The sequence below is a fragment of the Artemia sp. Qi Xiang Cuo genome, chromosome 5 (genome assembly GCF_049724085.1).
Source record: "Artemia sp. Qi Xiang Cuo chromosome 5, ASM4972408v1, whole genome shotgun sequence".
Classification (NCBI taxonomy): Eukaryota; Metazoa; Arthropoda; class Branchiopoda; order Anostraca; family Artemiidae; genus Artemia; species Artemia sp. Qi Xiang Cuo.
The window spans coordinates 34,135,678-34,154,383 of record NC_142798.1 but is presented as its reverse complement, the minus strand read 5'-3'; the positions used below and the strand labels follow the sequence as shown (position 1 = coordinate 34,154,383).

The 18,706-nt window shown below is 36.4% G+C and overlaps 1 protein-coding gene across 2 annotated transcripts in view; it reads right to left on the bottom strand.

The window, feature by feature from the left end:
• The window catches only part of Mettl14 (methyltransferase like 14), a 38,233-nt gene that overhangs the window by 18,154 nt on the left and 1,373 nt on the right, over positions 1 to 18,706 (bottom strand). For both annotated transcript variants that reach the window (XM_089088817.1, XM_089088818.1), the window contains exons 2-3: positions 10,528 to 10,701; positions 7,731 to 7,874 (exon numbers count right to left, since the gene is read on the bottom strand). In XM_089088817.1, the coding sequence (XP_088944943.1) occupies positions 7,731 to 7,874; positions 10,528 to 10,701 (318 nt within the window). The remainder of the gene's footprint in view (positions 1 to 7,730; positions 7,875 to 10,527; positions 10,702 to 18,706) is intronic.

Below are 18,706 nucleotides of genomic sequence, written 5' to 3'. Positions count from 1 at the left end.
AAAAAGGTCGTATTTTGTACATATAGAATACTTTTTGATCAGTAAAATAAAACATGTATGCATGCAATTTTTAAGGAAAAGATTATGCCCCACCAGAATAGATGTCAGGTAGTCAATGAGTTTAACAAGAGATAAATTGACTCTGCAAGGCACAACGAGCAATTATTACATTTTTCCTTTTTGAAAGAAAAAAGATATGGAAAAGATAAGCGGACTAATCTGTTGTAAAAGAAATAACGTTCCTCATTAACGAGAGGAGAAGCCTTATAGAGACCTCAAAACAAGAGATTTTTCGAAAATGAAAGCCTTTCCTAATTTGCATGATAGCTTTTACTAAATTTTGATGCCCTAAAGCACATATTTTGATGCCCTCCGCCTTTACATATCTTTTATATTTACATATCTTTACATATCTACGTCCGCTGCTTGAGTATGCTTGCCCAATATGGCATTTTGGCCTTACGGGGGATAAGTCCGATAGGCTAGAAATTATCCAGAAGAGCCCTGTAAATTATTTACGGTCGGGGGAGTGCCTCAGATTCTCCTCCTCAAGGAATTCCGCCTCTAAACCTTGGCAGCCCGACGTGTTACTCTTTGCACTAATTTCGGGAAAAATCTACGTCTTCAATTATGTTTTCAATATCTACTCCCGAACCCTTATTACCCACCACAGTCCCGGTTACCTGGATCAAAAGCACAAAAAACTCCGGTTCTAAATCCTATCAATGCAAGAACTGAGCATTACAGAAAGCGCTTTGTGCCGGTGTTTGTTGAAAACCTAAATAAATGCAAATTGTACTCTTATCTTATAATTAATTCAAAAAACTATTTCCGCGAAACAAGTTTTCAAAGAAAAGTAAAGAGCTCTATTAAGCCAAAAATGAGCAGAAATAAAGCCAAGTAATCTTCCAAGGATGAAACTACTACAAATCACAATTAATTAATAAATGAAACTCAAAACGAACAGAAATTACAATAAATAGCCAAGGCAAACTCAAAATGAGCAAAAATTAACATGTGTAGGGCTGATACCCCCATGCCTTCTCAAGACCAGAAACTAATTTGGGCTTTACTGAAAAAAGGCAAAAACAAATGACTGTAGATTGTCAGTTTAATTAGATATACTGATATTTATTCCTTAAAGTTTTAATATTTTTTTATTTATTAAAATAAAAAAAATGAAAACATTTAAAAGGTATTTTGTTTTCAGTAATATAATATAAATGTTTTTACTTGTATAACTTTAATAAATCAAATAATATTAACATTTTGATTACTAAATATCAGTATGTGTATATTAAACTGACAATACACACTCATTTGTATTTTTTTCAGTAAAGTGCAAATTATGTTCTGGCCTTGGGAAGGCATAGAGGTTTTGAGCCCAACTTATGTTAATTTCTGCTCCTTTTGAGTTGACTCGGTTATTTATTGTAATTTCTGTTCGTTTTGGATTTCATTTATTTATCGATGCTGATTTGTGGTAGTTTCACGCTTCGTAGATTATTTGATTTTATTTTTCGTAATTTTTGGTGTAATGGAGTTCTTTACTTTTCTTTGAAAAACTTATTTTGTGGAAAAAGTTTTTTTAATTAATTTCTGTTCGTTTTATATTGAGATAGTCTTTTCAGGGAAAAAGAAAATAATACTTTAAATGTGTTCGTTTTTTAAGCATTTACAGTTAGGCCTGCCATTTGTATTCTGGAGAAAAATTTTCACCAATTTTTAACAGCATATACCCTTTTAGATATCTGGACATAAATAGTAGTGCTTAATTTAGTTTCATACCTCCTCTACTTGACTTGAAATGGAAAACTTGATACCATTTACAAAAACATCTGTTTACTTTCTTTGATAGCTTGGATACACTTAAGCTATTTTGATTTGGCTAAATTATAAGAGCACAAGTAGCCCCGAAAGTTTGAACATAATACCCTCAGTCGTTCTTGGGATACTGCTGAGATGCATTATTGGGAATTAGCATTAACGCAGTGCATTTTGATTTAATATTAAGGCAACATTTAGTTTTTAAACATAAAGGCAATTGGGAGGGTGGGCGTGGGTGGGGGAAGTTTCCCTCCAATCACTTTCGACCATTAAAAAGGGCATCAGCCCTTTCTATTTTCAATCGAATGAGCCCTTTTCGAAGTTCCTACGGCAACTGCTTAGATACGAAGTGCCCTGGTCTAAACAACAACAACAACAGCAAAAATAATACATTATACCCACATCGATCTTTGCTATAAAAATGTCACGCCTTCCAACCACTTTCGACTATTAAAAAGGGCACTAGGCCTTTCGATTTCCAATCGAAAGAGCCCTTTTCGAGTTTCTACGACAACGCTTTCTATAAACACCTTATATGCCCCCAGGGCATAAATCACAACCCTTATCCTAAAGGCTGTGAGGGTGGTGGTCATCCTCTAAGACCTAATTTCTAGAACTTTCAACTACTTTAAACAACATGGGTATCTCAAAATTTCGATGGGATGTGTCTGGGGAAATGGTGGGCGTGAGAGGGCGTTTGTTGCTCTCCCATCGCTTTCAACTATTAAAAAAGCCACTAGCCCTTTCAATTTCTAATCATATGACCCCTTTTGAAATTTCTACGACAATGCTTTCCAAAAAAAAAACCTTATATGCCCCCAGGACATAACTTACAACCCTTGATCTGGGGGCTGGGGGAGGAGGGGGGGGGGGGTCATCCTCAAAGACCTAATTTCCAGAAGTTTCTGCAACGTTGAACAAAATGGCTATCTGAAAATTTTGATTGGATGTGTTTGGGGGAATGGTGGGCGTGAGAGGGGCTTAGTTACCCTCCAATCACTTTCAACTATTAAAAAGGGCACTAGCCCTCTCAGTTTCCAATTGAATGAGCCCCTTTTGAAGTTTTTACGACAACTCTATCTATAAAAATCTTATATGCCCCCAGGGTATAACTTACAGCCTTTGCCCTGGGGGGTTTGTCATCCTTAAATCCTTAAACATAATTTCCAGAACTTTCAACTAATTTGAACAAAATGACTATCTCTGAACTTTGATTGAATGTTTTTGGAGAAATGAAGGGCGTGAGAGAGGTGTTAATTACTCTCCACTCACTTTCGATTATTAAAAAGGGCAATTTCAATTCCCAATCAAATGAGCCCTTTTTGAAATTTCTACAGCTTTCTATATAAACCTTATATGCCCCCAGGGCAAAACTTACAACCCTTGCACAGAGGGCTTTGATTGGGTTATCATCCTAAAAGACCTAATTTTCAGAACTTTTGACTACGTTGAACAAAATGGATATCTCAAAATTTGATTGGATATGTTTAGTCAAATGGTGGGCATGAGAGGAGGGTTAGTTGCGCTTCAGTCACATTTTGATATTAAAAGGGCACTAGCCCTTTCAATTTTTAATCGATTACGTCCTGTTTGAAGTCTTTACAATAACGTATTCCATAAAAACCTTACATGCTTCTAAGCTACAACCTACGACCCTTACCCTGAGGGTTTTGGGCAAGTCATCCTTAAAGACCTAATTTCCAAAACTTTCAACAACGTTGAATAAAATGGCTATCTCATAATTTTGATTAGATGTGTTAGGGGAAAAGGTGGCCGTGAGAGGGGGTTTAGTTGCCCACAAATCACTTTCAAGACTATTAAAAAGGCCACTAGCCCTTTTAATTGCCAATCGAATTAGCCTTTTTTGAAGTTTCTACGACAACTCTTTCTATAAAAACCTTATATGCCCCCAGGACATAACTTACAATCCTTGCCTTGAGGGCTGTGGGGGAGTGTCCTCCTCAAAAACATATTTTCTATCTGGAAATCAACTAAGCTGAACGATATTGATATCTCAAAATTTTGATTGGATGTGTTTGGGGAAATGGTGGGCATGAGATGGGTGTTAGTTGCCTTCCAATCACTTTTTGCTGTTTCCAAGGGCACTAGACTTTGGAGGCTTACATAAAATGAACACTTTTACGAGTTTATAGGAGTCAGACTTCTATAAAAACTTACATGCCCCCAGGGCATAACTTATAACCCTTGCCCTGAAGACTGTGAGAGGAAAGCTCTACGCAAAGGTATATTGTCGTGAACTTTAAACTGCGTTGAACACAAAGATTATCTCAAAATTTTAATTGGATGAGTTTGGGGAAATTGTGGGCGTGGAAGGGGTGTTAGATGCCTTCCAATCACTCTCGACTGTGAAAAAGGGTAATATCCACTTCGGTTTCCAATTGAATGAGCGCTTTTTGAAGTTTCTACGACAACGCGTTCTATAAAAACATTACATGCCCCCAGGACATAACTTACAACCCTTGCCCTGAGGGCTGTGGGGGGGGGGTGGGGTGTTGTCATCCTCAAAGACATAGTTTTCAGAACTTTCAACTACCTTGAACAAAATGGCTATCTCAAAATTTTGATTGGATGTGTTTGGGGAAAAGGTGGGCCCGAGAGGGGGGTTAGGTGCCCTCAAATCACTTTAGACTATTAAAAAGGGCACTAGCCCTTTGAATTTCCAATCTAATGAGCCTTTTTTGAGTTTTCTATGACAACGCTTTCTATAAAAACCTTATATATCTTCTAGGCATCACTTACATCCCTTGCCATGAAGGCTATGGGGGATTGTCTTTCTCAAAAACATAATTTCTATCTGGAAATCAACTACGCTGAACAAAATGGATATCTCAAAATTTTGATTGGACGTATTTCGGGAAATGGTGGGCTTGGAAGGAGTGCTAGTTGCCTTCCATTCACTTTCGATTATTAAAAAGGGCACAGGCTACTCCGATTTCCAATTGAATCTGCCCCTTTTTAAGTTTCTACGACAACTTCTTTAATACAAACTGCCCTGGTCTAAAGGAATAAAATAATAAATAATACATTGTGCCAACATCGTTCTTATATGCCCCCAGGGCATAACTTACAACCCTTGCCCTGGCGGTTGTGGGGGAGTCACCTCCTCAAAAACATGTTTTCTGTCTGGAAATCAACTATGCTGAACAAAATGGCTATCTCAAAATTTCGATCCGATGTGTTTTGGGAAATGGTGGGCGTGGAAGGGGTATTAGGTGCCTTCCAATCACTTTCGACTATTAAAAAGGGCACAAGCCACTCCAATTTCCAATTGAATGAGCCCCTTTTTTAAGTTTCTACGGCAACTTTTTCGATACGAACTGCCCTGGTCTAAAGAAATAAAATAATAAATAAAACTTTGTACCAACATCGTTCTTATATGCCCCCAGGGCATAACTTAAAACCCTTGCCCTGGCGGTTGTGGGGGAGTGACCTCCTCAAAAACATACTTTCTATCAGGAAATCAACTACGCTGAACAAAATGCCTATCTCAAAATTTTGATTGGATGTTTGGGGGAATGAGAGGTGTGGGGGGGCTACTTGCCTTCCAATCACTTTCGACTATTCAAAAGGTTCCAAGCCATCCTAATTTCCAATTGACTTAGCCCTTTTCAAAGTTTCTATGACAACTCCTTTAATACGAAGTGCCCTGGTATGGAAAAACAAAAAACAAAAAATAAATAATACATTGTGCCAACATCGTTCTTTACTTAGGCAGCGCGATTGTGCTGCCTTTGATAATAAATTTTCCCCCTCAAGAATCGTTTCTTTAGGAAAAAACTCCATACAACACTTGACAAATTTATCAGTTTTCACGCCAGCTTACATGCATCGGCTAGTAAAGTTCAATATAGGACAATGCAAAAATTGATAGGAAGCCATAATTTCATACCAAGGCTACGCCATGCAATCTTAAAATAATCTAACACACAATCCTCTATTAAAGTTCACTGCTTGAGAGCTGAACGAATACAGGCACCAAAAACCCAGCCAAGAACTATTTTGCTAATGAAGAAAGCCACAAAGTAGGCCATTTCGGCTAATTAGCTTACAACTTAGACCAAGCCAAGCTGAATATCATACAGCAAGCACAATTGGTATAGAGAAGGCAAATAGGTTTTGAGACAACACTTGCTAGAGTTAATGATTGTCCTTATTTTCTTGCGCCTTTTTTTCTACTTAACCCGTGAGGATAGCGGGGAGGGGGTATGGCCTCCAAGTCCAGCCCTTTAAAAGTTCCTGATTTTCAAAAACGACCTATAATATTCATATAATTTGCCTGCTATTGATCTCCGGACAGAACCCTCCCCCTCATGAGAATCAAATTTCGACACAAGACACCTGATTCCTCACTTTGGATTTTTTTTTTTTTTAATCTGCATCTATGTCTGAAACAAATTGAATTCTAACGAAAAATAGAACATAGGACTATGCAAAAGAAGTCTAAGATGCGGCATCAGCGGTATCACAGCCCTTTCAGCCTTTTCCTATAATTACAAGGGATCGGCCAACCGTTTAGGGCTAAATGGAAAGCAAGTCGTCCTCGTCTGGGGTGGGAGGATGTCATAAAGAAAGATTCAAAGGAAATGGGAACTTCCTGGGAGGGTGTAAAGATGGAGGTTTTGAATAGATTGGGATAGAGGAGGAGCGTGCATAAATGTGTTGGCCTTAGGTGGCTTAGTGCTCCGCTGAGTTGTTAGTAGTAGTAGTATAGTTCTGGGGTAAAAAACTATCAATAAGACCAGCCATTAGACATATACGAGGCGTGTTTTTTAATTAATGTCCGTTTGAACATAAGAACACAACGAAAGATTATTTCAAAAAAAAAAAATTTATTTTCAGAAACTGCACACTTTACTCTATTTTTCGACATGGTTACCAAGGTTTTTAAAACACTTATTATACCTCTCAACTAATTTTAATTAAAGTCTTTATAAGAACTTGCCGCCGGCTCCAGTAACCAAGACTTCACTGCTGTTTTTGCGTCACTTTTTATCGGTTGCCACTGAGGTGGCAACCGGTTGAACTGGAGATGAAACATGGGTTTCGCGTATCACGCCCAAATAAAGGCAACAGAACATGGAATGGAAACATACACACTCCCTGAAAATTTTAAGCCCGAACATCCTCTTTCCCAGGGCAAAATCATGGCGTCGGTGTTTGGGAATAGGCATGGTGTTTTTTTGGTCGACTTCATGCAACGGAGGAACCACAAACAACGCAGAAGCATACTTCCTAACCATCGGAAAGCTACGCAGAGCAATTTAAAAAAAAAAAAAAAAAAAAAAAAAAAAAAAAACTTGGCATGCTGACAAAGCAAATTGTCTTTCTTCATGATAATGCAAGACCTCACACTGCTGGTCAGACCCGTAATTTGTTGGACAGTTTTGGCTGGGAAGTTTTAGACCATCCACAATACAGTCCTGATCTTGCGCCGAGTGATTACCATCCGTTTCTCCACCTCAAGCAAAACCTCAGTGACAAACGTTACAATGATGATCACGACGTAAAAACGGAAGAGAATTCCTGGTAAACGGAACAGGCGGCAAGTTTTTATACACAGATTAATTTAAAATTAGTTGAGAGGTATGATAAGTGTTACAACAAACTTCGCAACTATGCTGTTAAATAGAATAAAGTTTGTACTTTTAGAAAATAAACTTACTTTTTTTAAATAATCATTCGTTGCGTCCTTATGATCAAACGGACCTTAGTTAGAAAACCCGCCTCGTATTTACGTGTACAAGCATGTTGCCTTTTTTTAAAATCCCTGTTTATAACCTTGTACTAAACCATTAGCATATCTGACTCTCGGCTTACTGCCACGTATTGGTAAGAAAAAAAATTTTATTTTGACAACCTAAACGTGAAAACCCTGCCCTTACCTTCAGCCTGATCAATTCCCTCAGTTTAGGATATTCTTCGAAACGATCTGCAAGACCTACGTCTCTTATAAAATTTTGTGGTCTTTGACCGGTATCGACAAAATGCTGGCAATAATCATTGTGAGGATTGGATGATTGAGTACCCTGAAATAAAAAAAAAAAAAAAATGAAAACACCCCGTAATTCCTTCACAATTCATTTTTCTCCGCTCTTTCTGGGAGGAAGGACTAAGAATGCAAAACACACAGTACATTGAAAAAAAAATAATAGTACTAAAAAATTTCACATAGCGTCAATTTCGGATATGAGTTGATTACTGAATTTTCTACCATTATCTGATTGCAATATTGTTAGAACACCAAATGTTGAATATACTGAAAGAACGTGAAATCTACTAAATTATGGGATTCAAATCTTATTTATTACAACAACTTAAACTATTATGACACTTTGAATTGCATAAAAGACCCTTGTTTTTGCAACTGCATTTGTTTGTGGAACACTATCTTTGCAATGACCGCGTATATAGCCTTGCCAACGCTTCTCGAATTGGTTGCAGCTGTTTCTCTTAGCGATCTCTTGTGAAAATCAATCTCATCCATAGAAAGTAACTTTTCTTTACAAATTACAAAGCTGATTACGTGTGTAAAGCTGCTTGAGGGTACCATTTCCATTTGCAAGTTTATAAAAGTGGGAGTCTTCTATTCTAACAACAACCACTAAAAAATTGTGGTTGTCTAATTAGAGATAAGGATTGGGTTTTAAGAATTGGGGTTTTTTCTTGTCTTTTGGAAATTCACCAGGGCATATGTAGGGGTCCAAATACCGTTCACATCTTATTTTTTGTTTTTGATTTGTCTAAACAATAAAAAAAATGGTTAAGTCTTTTCATCGCATAGAACCACAAGATAGTGCGTAAAAAAACACAAAAACAATAACAGGAAATTTGACACACAGCAAAAACAAAGGAAAACAATCGAAAGCGAAGTAAAATAATGGAAAAAACGATAGAAGACAAAGAACGGACGAGAAAAAAACTTTTGAGTTGAAAATAAATAAAGAGAAACTATACTTAAAAAGTAGCAAATAATAATAATTTTACATTTACACTATATACAAACTCTCAACCATACATATTGCACTAGCAGATGGTACCAAGGATGGTCCTTTCTATTATATTTTTCACTTAATGAAATCAAAGCTTCCTTCAGGTTGGTTGCTCAGAATATCCCAATAATTGTAGTTTTGGGCCTATTGATGGAAAGGGAGCAGGTATGTAGTGAACTTGAAGCATATGACTTTCTACAGACTGAACCAAAGAGTAACCATGGTTCGCAAATTTGAAAGGGCCGCTTCCACGCCAGCTAAAAACAAGGAAATCACACTTCCTTACAGCAAATTCGGAGGCCAAGTTTCATGTAATTCTCTTAAAGATTTTTGAAAACGTTTAGAAATTTTTTTTTCAATAGTCTGACTAATATTAAAGATACCCTTAGCATCTGCAAAGAGAGAGGCAATAATGGCATTTGGAACGCAAGAAGATGGATAATGCTCTTGGGGCTCAAAAACATAGTTAACAACAACACAAGGAGCTATGCCTTGGTGGGCTTCTTTCAGAAGATAAGATAAGATAACGTGTATTTCAAGCCAAAATGTGGCCCTGTACACAAATAACATACAAGATTAACAAGTTACAGCACTTGTCACAATAATAAAGAAAAAAATAAAAATAAAATAAAAACTACTCTCTTCTTTTTGCCAAATACTCATCAAGATATCTTCCCACTAGACAAATAAATTGTGACGACGTACTTTTCAAGGCATCAGGAAGAGGATTCTTCTATAGAGGGATACCAGCTCCTTAGATTTCAGAAGGAGAATCTCCAGACAGACTTGAAGGCGAGAGCGTATGTCACAGAAAGCCTCAATCGTACAGTAACAGTTGCCACCCCTTTAAGGAACAAGCAGAAACATAGCTGCATTGAATAAGGGAGTCAAATACTGAACTGACATCAAAATGAGAATATGTCAAGAAAGTAGGCTAAGACATATATTCAATGTCAATCCATTGATTCCATAGTTCTCCTTACAAGTTTGGGGGGAGGAGGAGGAAGATTAAAACAAAGGCAAAGGTTTTTTGTTGACAAAAAGAACACATTCATAAAGATCCTGTTAGTTTTGGGGCATCCCCTCCCCCATCCCCCAGAAAAAAAAATCCTTTTGTAAATGACAGCATAAAAAGTGATTGAACTTCAGCTTACCCTTTCCTGACATGAGATGGGAGGGGGGAGCATAGCCCGAATCCTTTGTAGAAGATCATGTTTGTTTTAAGGCTGGCTTCATTGTTTAGAGAAATTTTGTTGCTGTCTTTTCTTTTTTACATGTTTCAATTTCTTGATTCATAGTTATTTCAGCAATCCTGATGGTTAAGATAAAAACCAGCTGTTCCTGAACCCTGTAATATCAGAGCGTGTCTCTTTTTTCTTTCGTTTGACAGAAGGGACCGACTATTCAAGCAAGGGAGCAATGGTACAAGTTGAACAAGATAATGGTATGTCCTAAGGAAACCTAACTATAATAAATCACAAAAACATATCTTGTTTTCAAAATGCTTTAAAAAATTTCTGACGATTAGGGTTGGGAAAATGCTCAGAATTTTGCTGCAATACCGGACAAAGTATTCCCTGATGTTCTCTGAGGGTATATGTCCCCTAGGTCCTTTGGGTCAATCTAAAAACAGTGAAGAATCCACTCCCCTCCTGTGTGCTTATGTGGTCACATATGTTACTCAACTTACCTTCAGGAATGTAGAAGAATCTGTATACACAATTCCATCGTTTTCTTGCTTCTCCTGAGCAGTTTCATTGTATTCATCTAATACTAATTCCGAATCAACTTTGGTGGATTTCCCAGACTTTGTACAGCCTTGGGAGAAGGCTTCTTTCAACTTTTCAACACTTTCAACTCCAAGCTAAAATTAAAAGATACATTCAATTATAGAAAAGGAGAATAAAAAAATTAACACACTAAGGACAAACCAAACAAAGATAGAATTCAGCCATTGATGATGTTTTCTTCAGTGGTAACCATGGGCAAGCTTCTCTGAATATGTTTGGTCATTTGCATACTTTTTTATACCAACTTACAGTTTATATTTGAGGTTAAAAATTCAAGGAAGCCTCCTTTCTTGAATATTCTGATTATCAAAAGGGTTTCTAACTTTGAGTTTTCTATCTATGAGGAACTGAATCACAATGATTGCTATCTGCATTTCTCTTAAAACCACTCCTCTTATATGAAAGAATTGTGGTCCTTTCTTTAGTCGATGCAATGTTAAAAATGAATTTAGACATTCATTTGGTCCCTGAGCTAAAATACACATAAGATATCTTATTTGTAATGGTTACCCCATTGACTTATTGAAAATATTATATAAAAAAAAGGTATGAGTTCACTCTTCAGTTAAACTCATACCAGAAAAGAAAATGTTTACAATATTACCATAGAACCTAGATTAAGCATTAAACTTGAAAAAATGTTCAAAGAAATATAATCTTCTTTTTCCTTCAAATTAAATTAAAGGTCAAATGTTTATTCGATTCTAGAAAAATACCTGGTACTAACCTGGTAATGAGAGGGGTTTACTTGCCCTCCAATCACTTTCGACTATTAAAAAGGGCACTAGCCATTTCAAGTTCCAATTGAATTATTCCTTTTTGAAGTTTCTACGACAACGCTTTCTATAAAAAAAAATCTTATATGCCCCCAGGGCATAACTTACAACCCTTGCCCTGAGGACTGTGGGGGGAGTGTCATCCTCAAAAACATAATTTCCGGACTTTTTAACTATGTTGAAAAAATGGCTATATCAAAATTTGGATTGAATGCGTTTAGGGAAATGGAGGGCGTGGGACGGGGGTTAGTCATCCTACGATAGCTTTCGAATATTATAAAGAGGACAAGCCCTTTAATTTCCAATCAAATGAGGCCTTTTTGAAGTTTCTACAACATAACATTCTATAAAAACCTTATATGCCCCCAGGGCACAAATTACAACCCTTGCCCCGAGGGCTCCTGGGGGGTTATCATCCTCAAAGACCTAATTTCTAAAATTTTTAACAACGTTGAACAAAATGACTATCTCAAAATCTTGATTGGATGTGTTTGGGGAAAAGGTGGGTGTGAGAGGGGGGTTAGTTGCCCTCAAATCCCTTTTGACTATTAAAAAGGGCACTAGCCCTTTGAATTTCCAATCAAATGAGTCCTTCTTCAAGTTTCTACGACAAAGCTTTCAATAAAAACCTTATATGCCCCCAGGGCATAATTTACAACCCTTACCCTGAGGGCTGTGGGGGGAGTGTCATCCTCAAAGATATAATTTCCAGACCTTTTAACTACTTTGAACAAAATGGCTATCTCAAAATTTTCTATTGGATGTATTTGGATAAATGGTGGGCGTGAAAGGGGTGTTAGGTGCCTTCAAATTTCAACTATTAAAAAGGGCACTAGCCATTTCAATTTCCAATCAAATGAGCCCGTTTTGAAGTTTCTACAACAATGCTTTTATAAAAATTTTATTAGCCCCCAGGGCATTACTTACAACCCTTGCCCTGAGGGCGGGAGGGGGGGGGGGGTCAGATAACTTTCGACTATTAAAAAGGGCACTAGCCCTTTGAATTTCCAATTGAATGAGTCTCTTTTAAAGTTTCTACAACAACGCTTTCTATAAAAACCTTATATGCCCCCAGGGCATAACTTAAAACCCTTGCCTTGAGGGCAGTGGGGGAGTGTCCTCCTCAAAAACATAATTTCTATCTTTAAATCAACTATGCTGAACAAAATGGCAATCTCAAAATTTTAATTGGATGTGTTTGGGGAAATGGTGGGCGTGGAAGGGGTCTTAGTTGCCTTCCAATCACTTTTGGCTATTAAAATGGGGACAAGCCACCCCAATTTCCAATCAAATGAGCCCTTTTAAAAGTTTTTATGACAACTCATTCAATACAAAGTGCCATGGTCTAAAGAAAAAAAAACGAATAAATAAATAATACATTGTGCCTACATTGTTCTTTACTTAGGCAGCGCGAGCGCACTGCCTATGATATTACCCATGTAATTATTATTATCTTTTCATGGACTGATGTTTTGTGTTAAGTATTTTGCTCAAATTCTACCAAAAAAATTTTATGCTATGGAACTATTTAACCAATGTGAGCATGATTATGGAATGAGGGGATCTTCCAAGTATGTTGAACCCCAAGCATGCATTGAGATATCAAGGTTCTCACTCAGGCACTGCATAACCAAACTTTGGAATGTGCATGGGTTGGGTCTTAATATTGGTCTTTCTGTTGGTACACTGCTGGGGCAATTGAAAACTCTTTTACTAACCGCTTTATCATTTTTTTTTTAAATTCAGTTATGGTCATCCTACTGACTCATTCTCTTGGTAGGGTTTCCCCATGGCTTCACTTCACTATTTTTGGTGTTTTGTTTTAGTTTGTTCTCTATTTGGCTGCTGGCTTGGGGTGATGCTTGGTAACAGGGACGTACGCAGGGGGGGGGGCCTCCGGGCCCGGGCCCCCCCCCCCGAAATCTCACGATTTTTTTCATTGTCCCAAAATTTTCTGATTTTTCTCACAGAATAATGGGTTTGAAGGATTTGCCCCCCCCCGAAACAAATTGGCCCCCCCAAAAAAACAAATTCCTGCGTACGTGCATGCTTGGTAAGTCATATATTTTTTTTTATTTTTTTACAAAAGAGTGTGATTGTGTACAAATACACTTATATTTTCAGTTTTTGTTGTTTTTATTTGTTATTGGTTGCCTGGTAATACAAGCTAGACTCTCAGCCGGGCATACCCATAATGTAGTTGTACGTATTTAGTTTGTAAATAAAAGAACCTGAACCTGTAAACAATGAACGAATTGTCTAACTTACAGCCCCTTCCCTATTAAATTTGGACACACTTTCAAATTTGATTTTCAATGACAATTTATATTACTTGTTTATGTTTTTCTAGTTTTCCCCTACCCCCCCTTATGTTCCTTAAGCATAATCAAACATTTCATGGTAATGAACTGTAAGTAAGGAGTGACTCAGCTCAATAGTAACCAAAACTCTAGAAAATGGAATGTTGGTATCAACAGATACATAGAAAAATCAGCATATTATGCTGATTCCAAATACATAAAATTCATGACATTTAGTATTACCCAACAAAAGTTACAAGCCTGAGAAAATTGGCCTGATTTTTCAAATAGGCGGGAAACACCACCTAAGAGTCCCCTAAAAAATCATCAGATTTAGCACATCAGAAAATCCTATTGCAGAAGTTTCAACCTCCTATATATTTTGCTTTTTTTTGCCAGAAGAAAGATCACAGATGCCTGTTATTTGTTTCTTCTGTTTTTTTTTTCCCATGGGTGATCATATCAAAATAATTTTCTATTAATTTATTTTATCCAACACAGGAGAAAGCCATAGGCTTGTTGCAGTACAAATATAAGAAATCACATCTTAACAGCAACACTGCAAAACACAAAATATTCTTCAAACAATACAACCAACTATATTACAGAAACTGTTTTTCATAGAACTCAGCTTCAACAAGAGCACTCTTAAATGTTTGCACCATTTGCACAGAAGCTATAGTATCAGGTAAACTATTCCAAAGTTTTGTTGCTTGGTTAGAATAATGGTTCTAAAAGATAGGGAAAGGGTACATTTGAACAGAAGTTATAAGGTCTAGTGCCCTTTCTAAGCAACAAAATAGATCAGAGAGCAACTAGCCCCCCTTCCAAAAACCCTTTTTCCCCAAAAGTTGTCTGATCAGAATTTTGATAGGTCATTTTGTTCAGCATAGTTGAAAGATCCAATAACTATGTCTGGTACTTATGCATTATAGTGACCACACTTAGGCTCTTGATCTGAATAGAACTGGTTTCTCTGACCACAAATGAAATTTATTTAGTTTGCTATATGTAGTGATAGAGAATAGTGTCTGACCATGAATGTTAAAATGAAGATTTGGAATTTGCCAAGGACTGAAGAAGAGGCAATTAAACTTTTCCAGGATAAGGGAGGTGTTGCCCAAGACAAAACAGTGCATCAATGGACACAACATAAACTTACACTCTTTAAGCAAAGACCCTTTTTGGAAGTGTAAAACTAGGCCAAGTAGGAAAGAAGTTAGTCTGCATGTCAACATGGGGTTTGCTGACAGTAAAATTCCATTGCTTTCCATAATTTTCTTCTGTAGTTTCCAGAATTTTATTAATAAAGTATTATATTTACATCATATTTTGGTATATTTCACTTAACTTCACTTCTTGAGTGGGGTCACTATAATACATAAGTACCCTATGTCTTTAGGGAAAAAATGACTCCCCTCCCCCCCCCCCACCACAGTCCATGGGGAGAGGGCTGTGAGTTAAGAAATTTGCCCATTGTTTACCTATAGCATTTGTTATTTGGAAGTATACAGATATTTTTTTTCGGGGGGGGGGAGAGATTTTGTGCTTGGGGTGGGTTTCCATAGGTAGAATTTTCTGTGGGGAGAGAAATTTCTAGGGGATGGACTTTTCAGGAGAAATTTTAGAGAATAGTGAACTTTTTAGAAAATTTTAGGAATTTGACAGAATTCCCATACAATTTTTTTTTAATTGTCTTGCTTTCTTTTTGCCAACTCAATTTTGCATATGAAGATGCTACAGGGAATTATCTGGGGTATTTTCAGTGTGTTTTGATTTCTGGGAAAAGATTTCCATGGACGGGGGGATTTCCAGAGTGATCGAGAAAACGATTAAAAATTAATGTATCTTTTAAATGAAAGTATTCTAAGGTGAATATTTCTGACTGAATTGTCCACAAGAAATTTTGTGGAATGTTCAGCAAGGAGGGAACTGACCAGAGGGTGCATTTTATGTGGGAGTAAATTTCCACATAGGAGTTTCCCATGAGGGAGAGAGAGATTTTCCATGGCGCGTGAGCCAGATTTAAAAGCCTTATTTGGAAATGTTCAGCAATTAAATAAAAAATCATTTTTTTTTAATAGATAGTAAGGAGCAACATTAAAACTCAAAATGAACAGAAATTGTTCTGTATATGGGTTTCTTAGAACGAGTATCCAAGGCAAACCCAAGAAAAACAGACTTTCAAATTTAATTCCGAACAAAATTTCCAAAGATAGAATTTCCTGAAAGCATCATAACCTGAAATAGTGGATGGATACTACATAATATAGCAACCCGTGAGCCATTTTTAGGTAAGTCAAGGGTAAATAAAACTGTAGACATTGCTTCAAAGAAAATGTATTCCTGCATTAGTTTTTATATACTGCACGTATAAAAAAATACTAAAAATTTGTTAATTTATACTTATATATGTTTTTACTATGTATTGTGTTGACATTTCTTGCAGTCCTTATCATTGAACTTTTTCTATTTAGGTTAGATAAAGACCCTGGTAAGGTTTACTTCAAAATTACCAAAAAATTTCTTTTTAATTTAGTTGTTTATATATTCATAGTATCTGGCTACTTCAACCCCTCCCACATATTTTTCTAACATATTCTACATTTTAGAAACTGTGTCCTGGCCAAACCCAAAGAAGCAAAACAAATGCTTAATAGAAATAAAGATCTTTTCCTTTATAATAAAAACAGCATCAATTTAAAGAGGAACCATAATTATTTTTATCAAGTTGAGAAGCAGCTGAAGTCTTGCAACCTTGACCCCGGATTTTTTTTTTTTTTTTTTTATTTGGCAAAGGAGATATCCATGTGGAAAAAATCAACCGTGACAAAAATTTCTGACAATAGAAAATGTTTCTGAAGCTCCGTAGATTTTATATGGATGCTTTGTTAGCTAAAATTGTGGACAGATGAGAGCCATGTAATATGACAATCCGTGAGCCATTCCTGGACAAGTTGATGGATAAATAAAAACCCTCATATATTCAGGTTAGGCTAGCTAAGTTAGTTTCTAGCTGAATTAATTTTTTTTGAAAGTTTCCTGGAGAGGTTGCTAATTGAAGCTTTTACCAACAAGAGAGAGATTGAAAATCAAGCAATAAGTTTTAGGTACCACATCCCCTTAAACACAGTGGTTTCCATAAGTCTAGTGAAAACTATTCAGCAAACCCACTTTACCAAAATATAACTGATGCATCATGAGATAATAAACAACAAAGAGATATATCTTTATAACTAAATATGGGACCAGCAGTGCAAAATACATTTTCAGGGTAACAATTATTATAATGAAAAGGAACAAAAAATAAGGAATTTAACAATACTGCTTTTATTGTCACTACTCTTGTCAAGTAGTGACAGGAAATAGGAGTCACTTCAGGGTGTATTTAAGGCTATAAATTAGATTTGCAAGTGAAATGCAAATGCTATTCTATTTTAGGAATAGCATAAAAATGCATCAGGTTCTCCTTGTCTCTATGTTAGTAATGGAACTGCCTTGAAATCACTTTTATAAGACAGAAATTATAAAAGGTTGCTGCCCTTTGAAGGGATATGAGATGGAGCTAGGTACTTCAGAAAACTCCTTGAGGGACTATTTTAAGATCTGGATTAGGTCTTGAAAAACTCATTCACTTTCCTCAACAATGTTTCAAGATAGACAAAATTCTCTTATACATAACTTGGTGAAGTTCTAGCTTAAAGGCTTCTTGCTACCTTGGAAAGTAGTTGAGTTAGGTGAATAAACCTTTCAGGAATGAATCCAAGGCCTAAAAAATACCCTGGGAATGTAGGCATCCTTGAAGATCCTCTCCTTGCTTTAACTAATTAAATAACAGTGAGTACCAAGATGGGTGGGGGTGTGACTGTGGTTGCAGATTTCAACCTCCTATTAGTTCAATGGATAGACAGTTATGGTCACTCCACAAGTGACTCACTTATGCCTTTTCTTGAAAGTCTAAAAAAGTTTTTTGTACCAGATAGTAAATTTCCCAACTAGATACAGGAATTGCCAAGAGCCTTCATTACTAGATCTTGTTCTAGTTAGTGACCATAAGTCAGTTCTGAGCATAGCATTTTTAACACCACTCAGTCCAATTGATCATATCATCATAGGCTGTAGGTTTAGATTATACCCAAAGAGTTCATTATTCAGAAAAAATATGTATACAGAATATAGTCTAATCTGAATAGGACCAGCAGAATATGATTGGTACTTCATTGATGTAATGAATGTAGAAGATTCATGATGTGCCACTAAAAGTTTATTGCTTGATCATGTAAATAGACATTCATCTCCAAATGAAATGTCACCTATTATTATCAGTAGAGTAGACCTGAAAAACCTGAACCCCAACAAATCAGTTAGACCAGATGGCATTCAACCTTGACTTCTAAAAGAGGCACATGCAGAAATGTCTCTTCTATTTACCCAGTTTTTCCAGAAGTCTCTAGATTTAAAGAGCAAGTGTTCAATAAGATGTGCCACAGGAGACTGCTAATTAAGGTAGAAGCTATTAGTATTAATATAAAAATTACTGACTGGGCGATGCTTTTTCTGAGTAATAGAAAACAAGTAGTAAAAGTGTTTGGGGAAAAAGGGAAAATACTTCTCTCTAATGTTTTGGAAGGGAGAAGTGAAGTGCCTCAAAGCCCAAAATTATTCAATATTTATATTAATGATGTATCATCTACCATCAAAAATAAAATAAGCCTTTATGCAGATGATTCAAAAGGAATTAGTTCAATCAAAAGTCTAGATAAAATAGAAACCATTGAGATAGACTTGGACTAATTTACTTTCTAGGCAGACTTGGAAGCTGGAGTTCAATGTCTACAAATGCAAAGTAATCCACTTTGATAAAAAAAAAAACTCAAGAAATGAATACTCAATGAAGTAGTGGACAGGACAAGACAACCTGTTATCAGTAGTCATACTGAACAAGACCTGGGTCTATTGTTGATAAAAACTTAATAAAGTTTACAAGTTTAGTTTAAATAAAG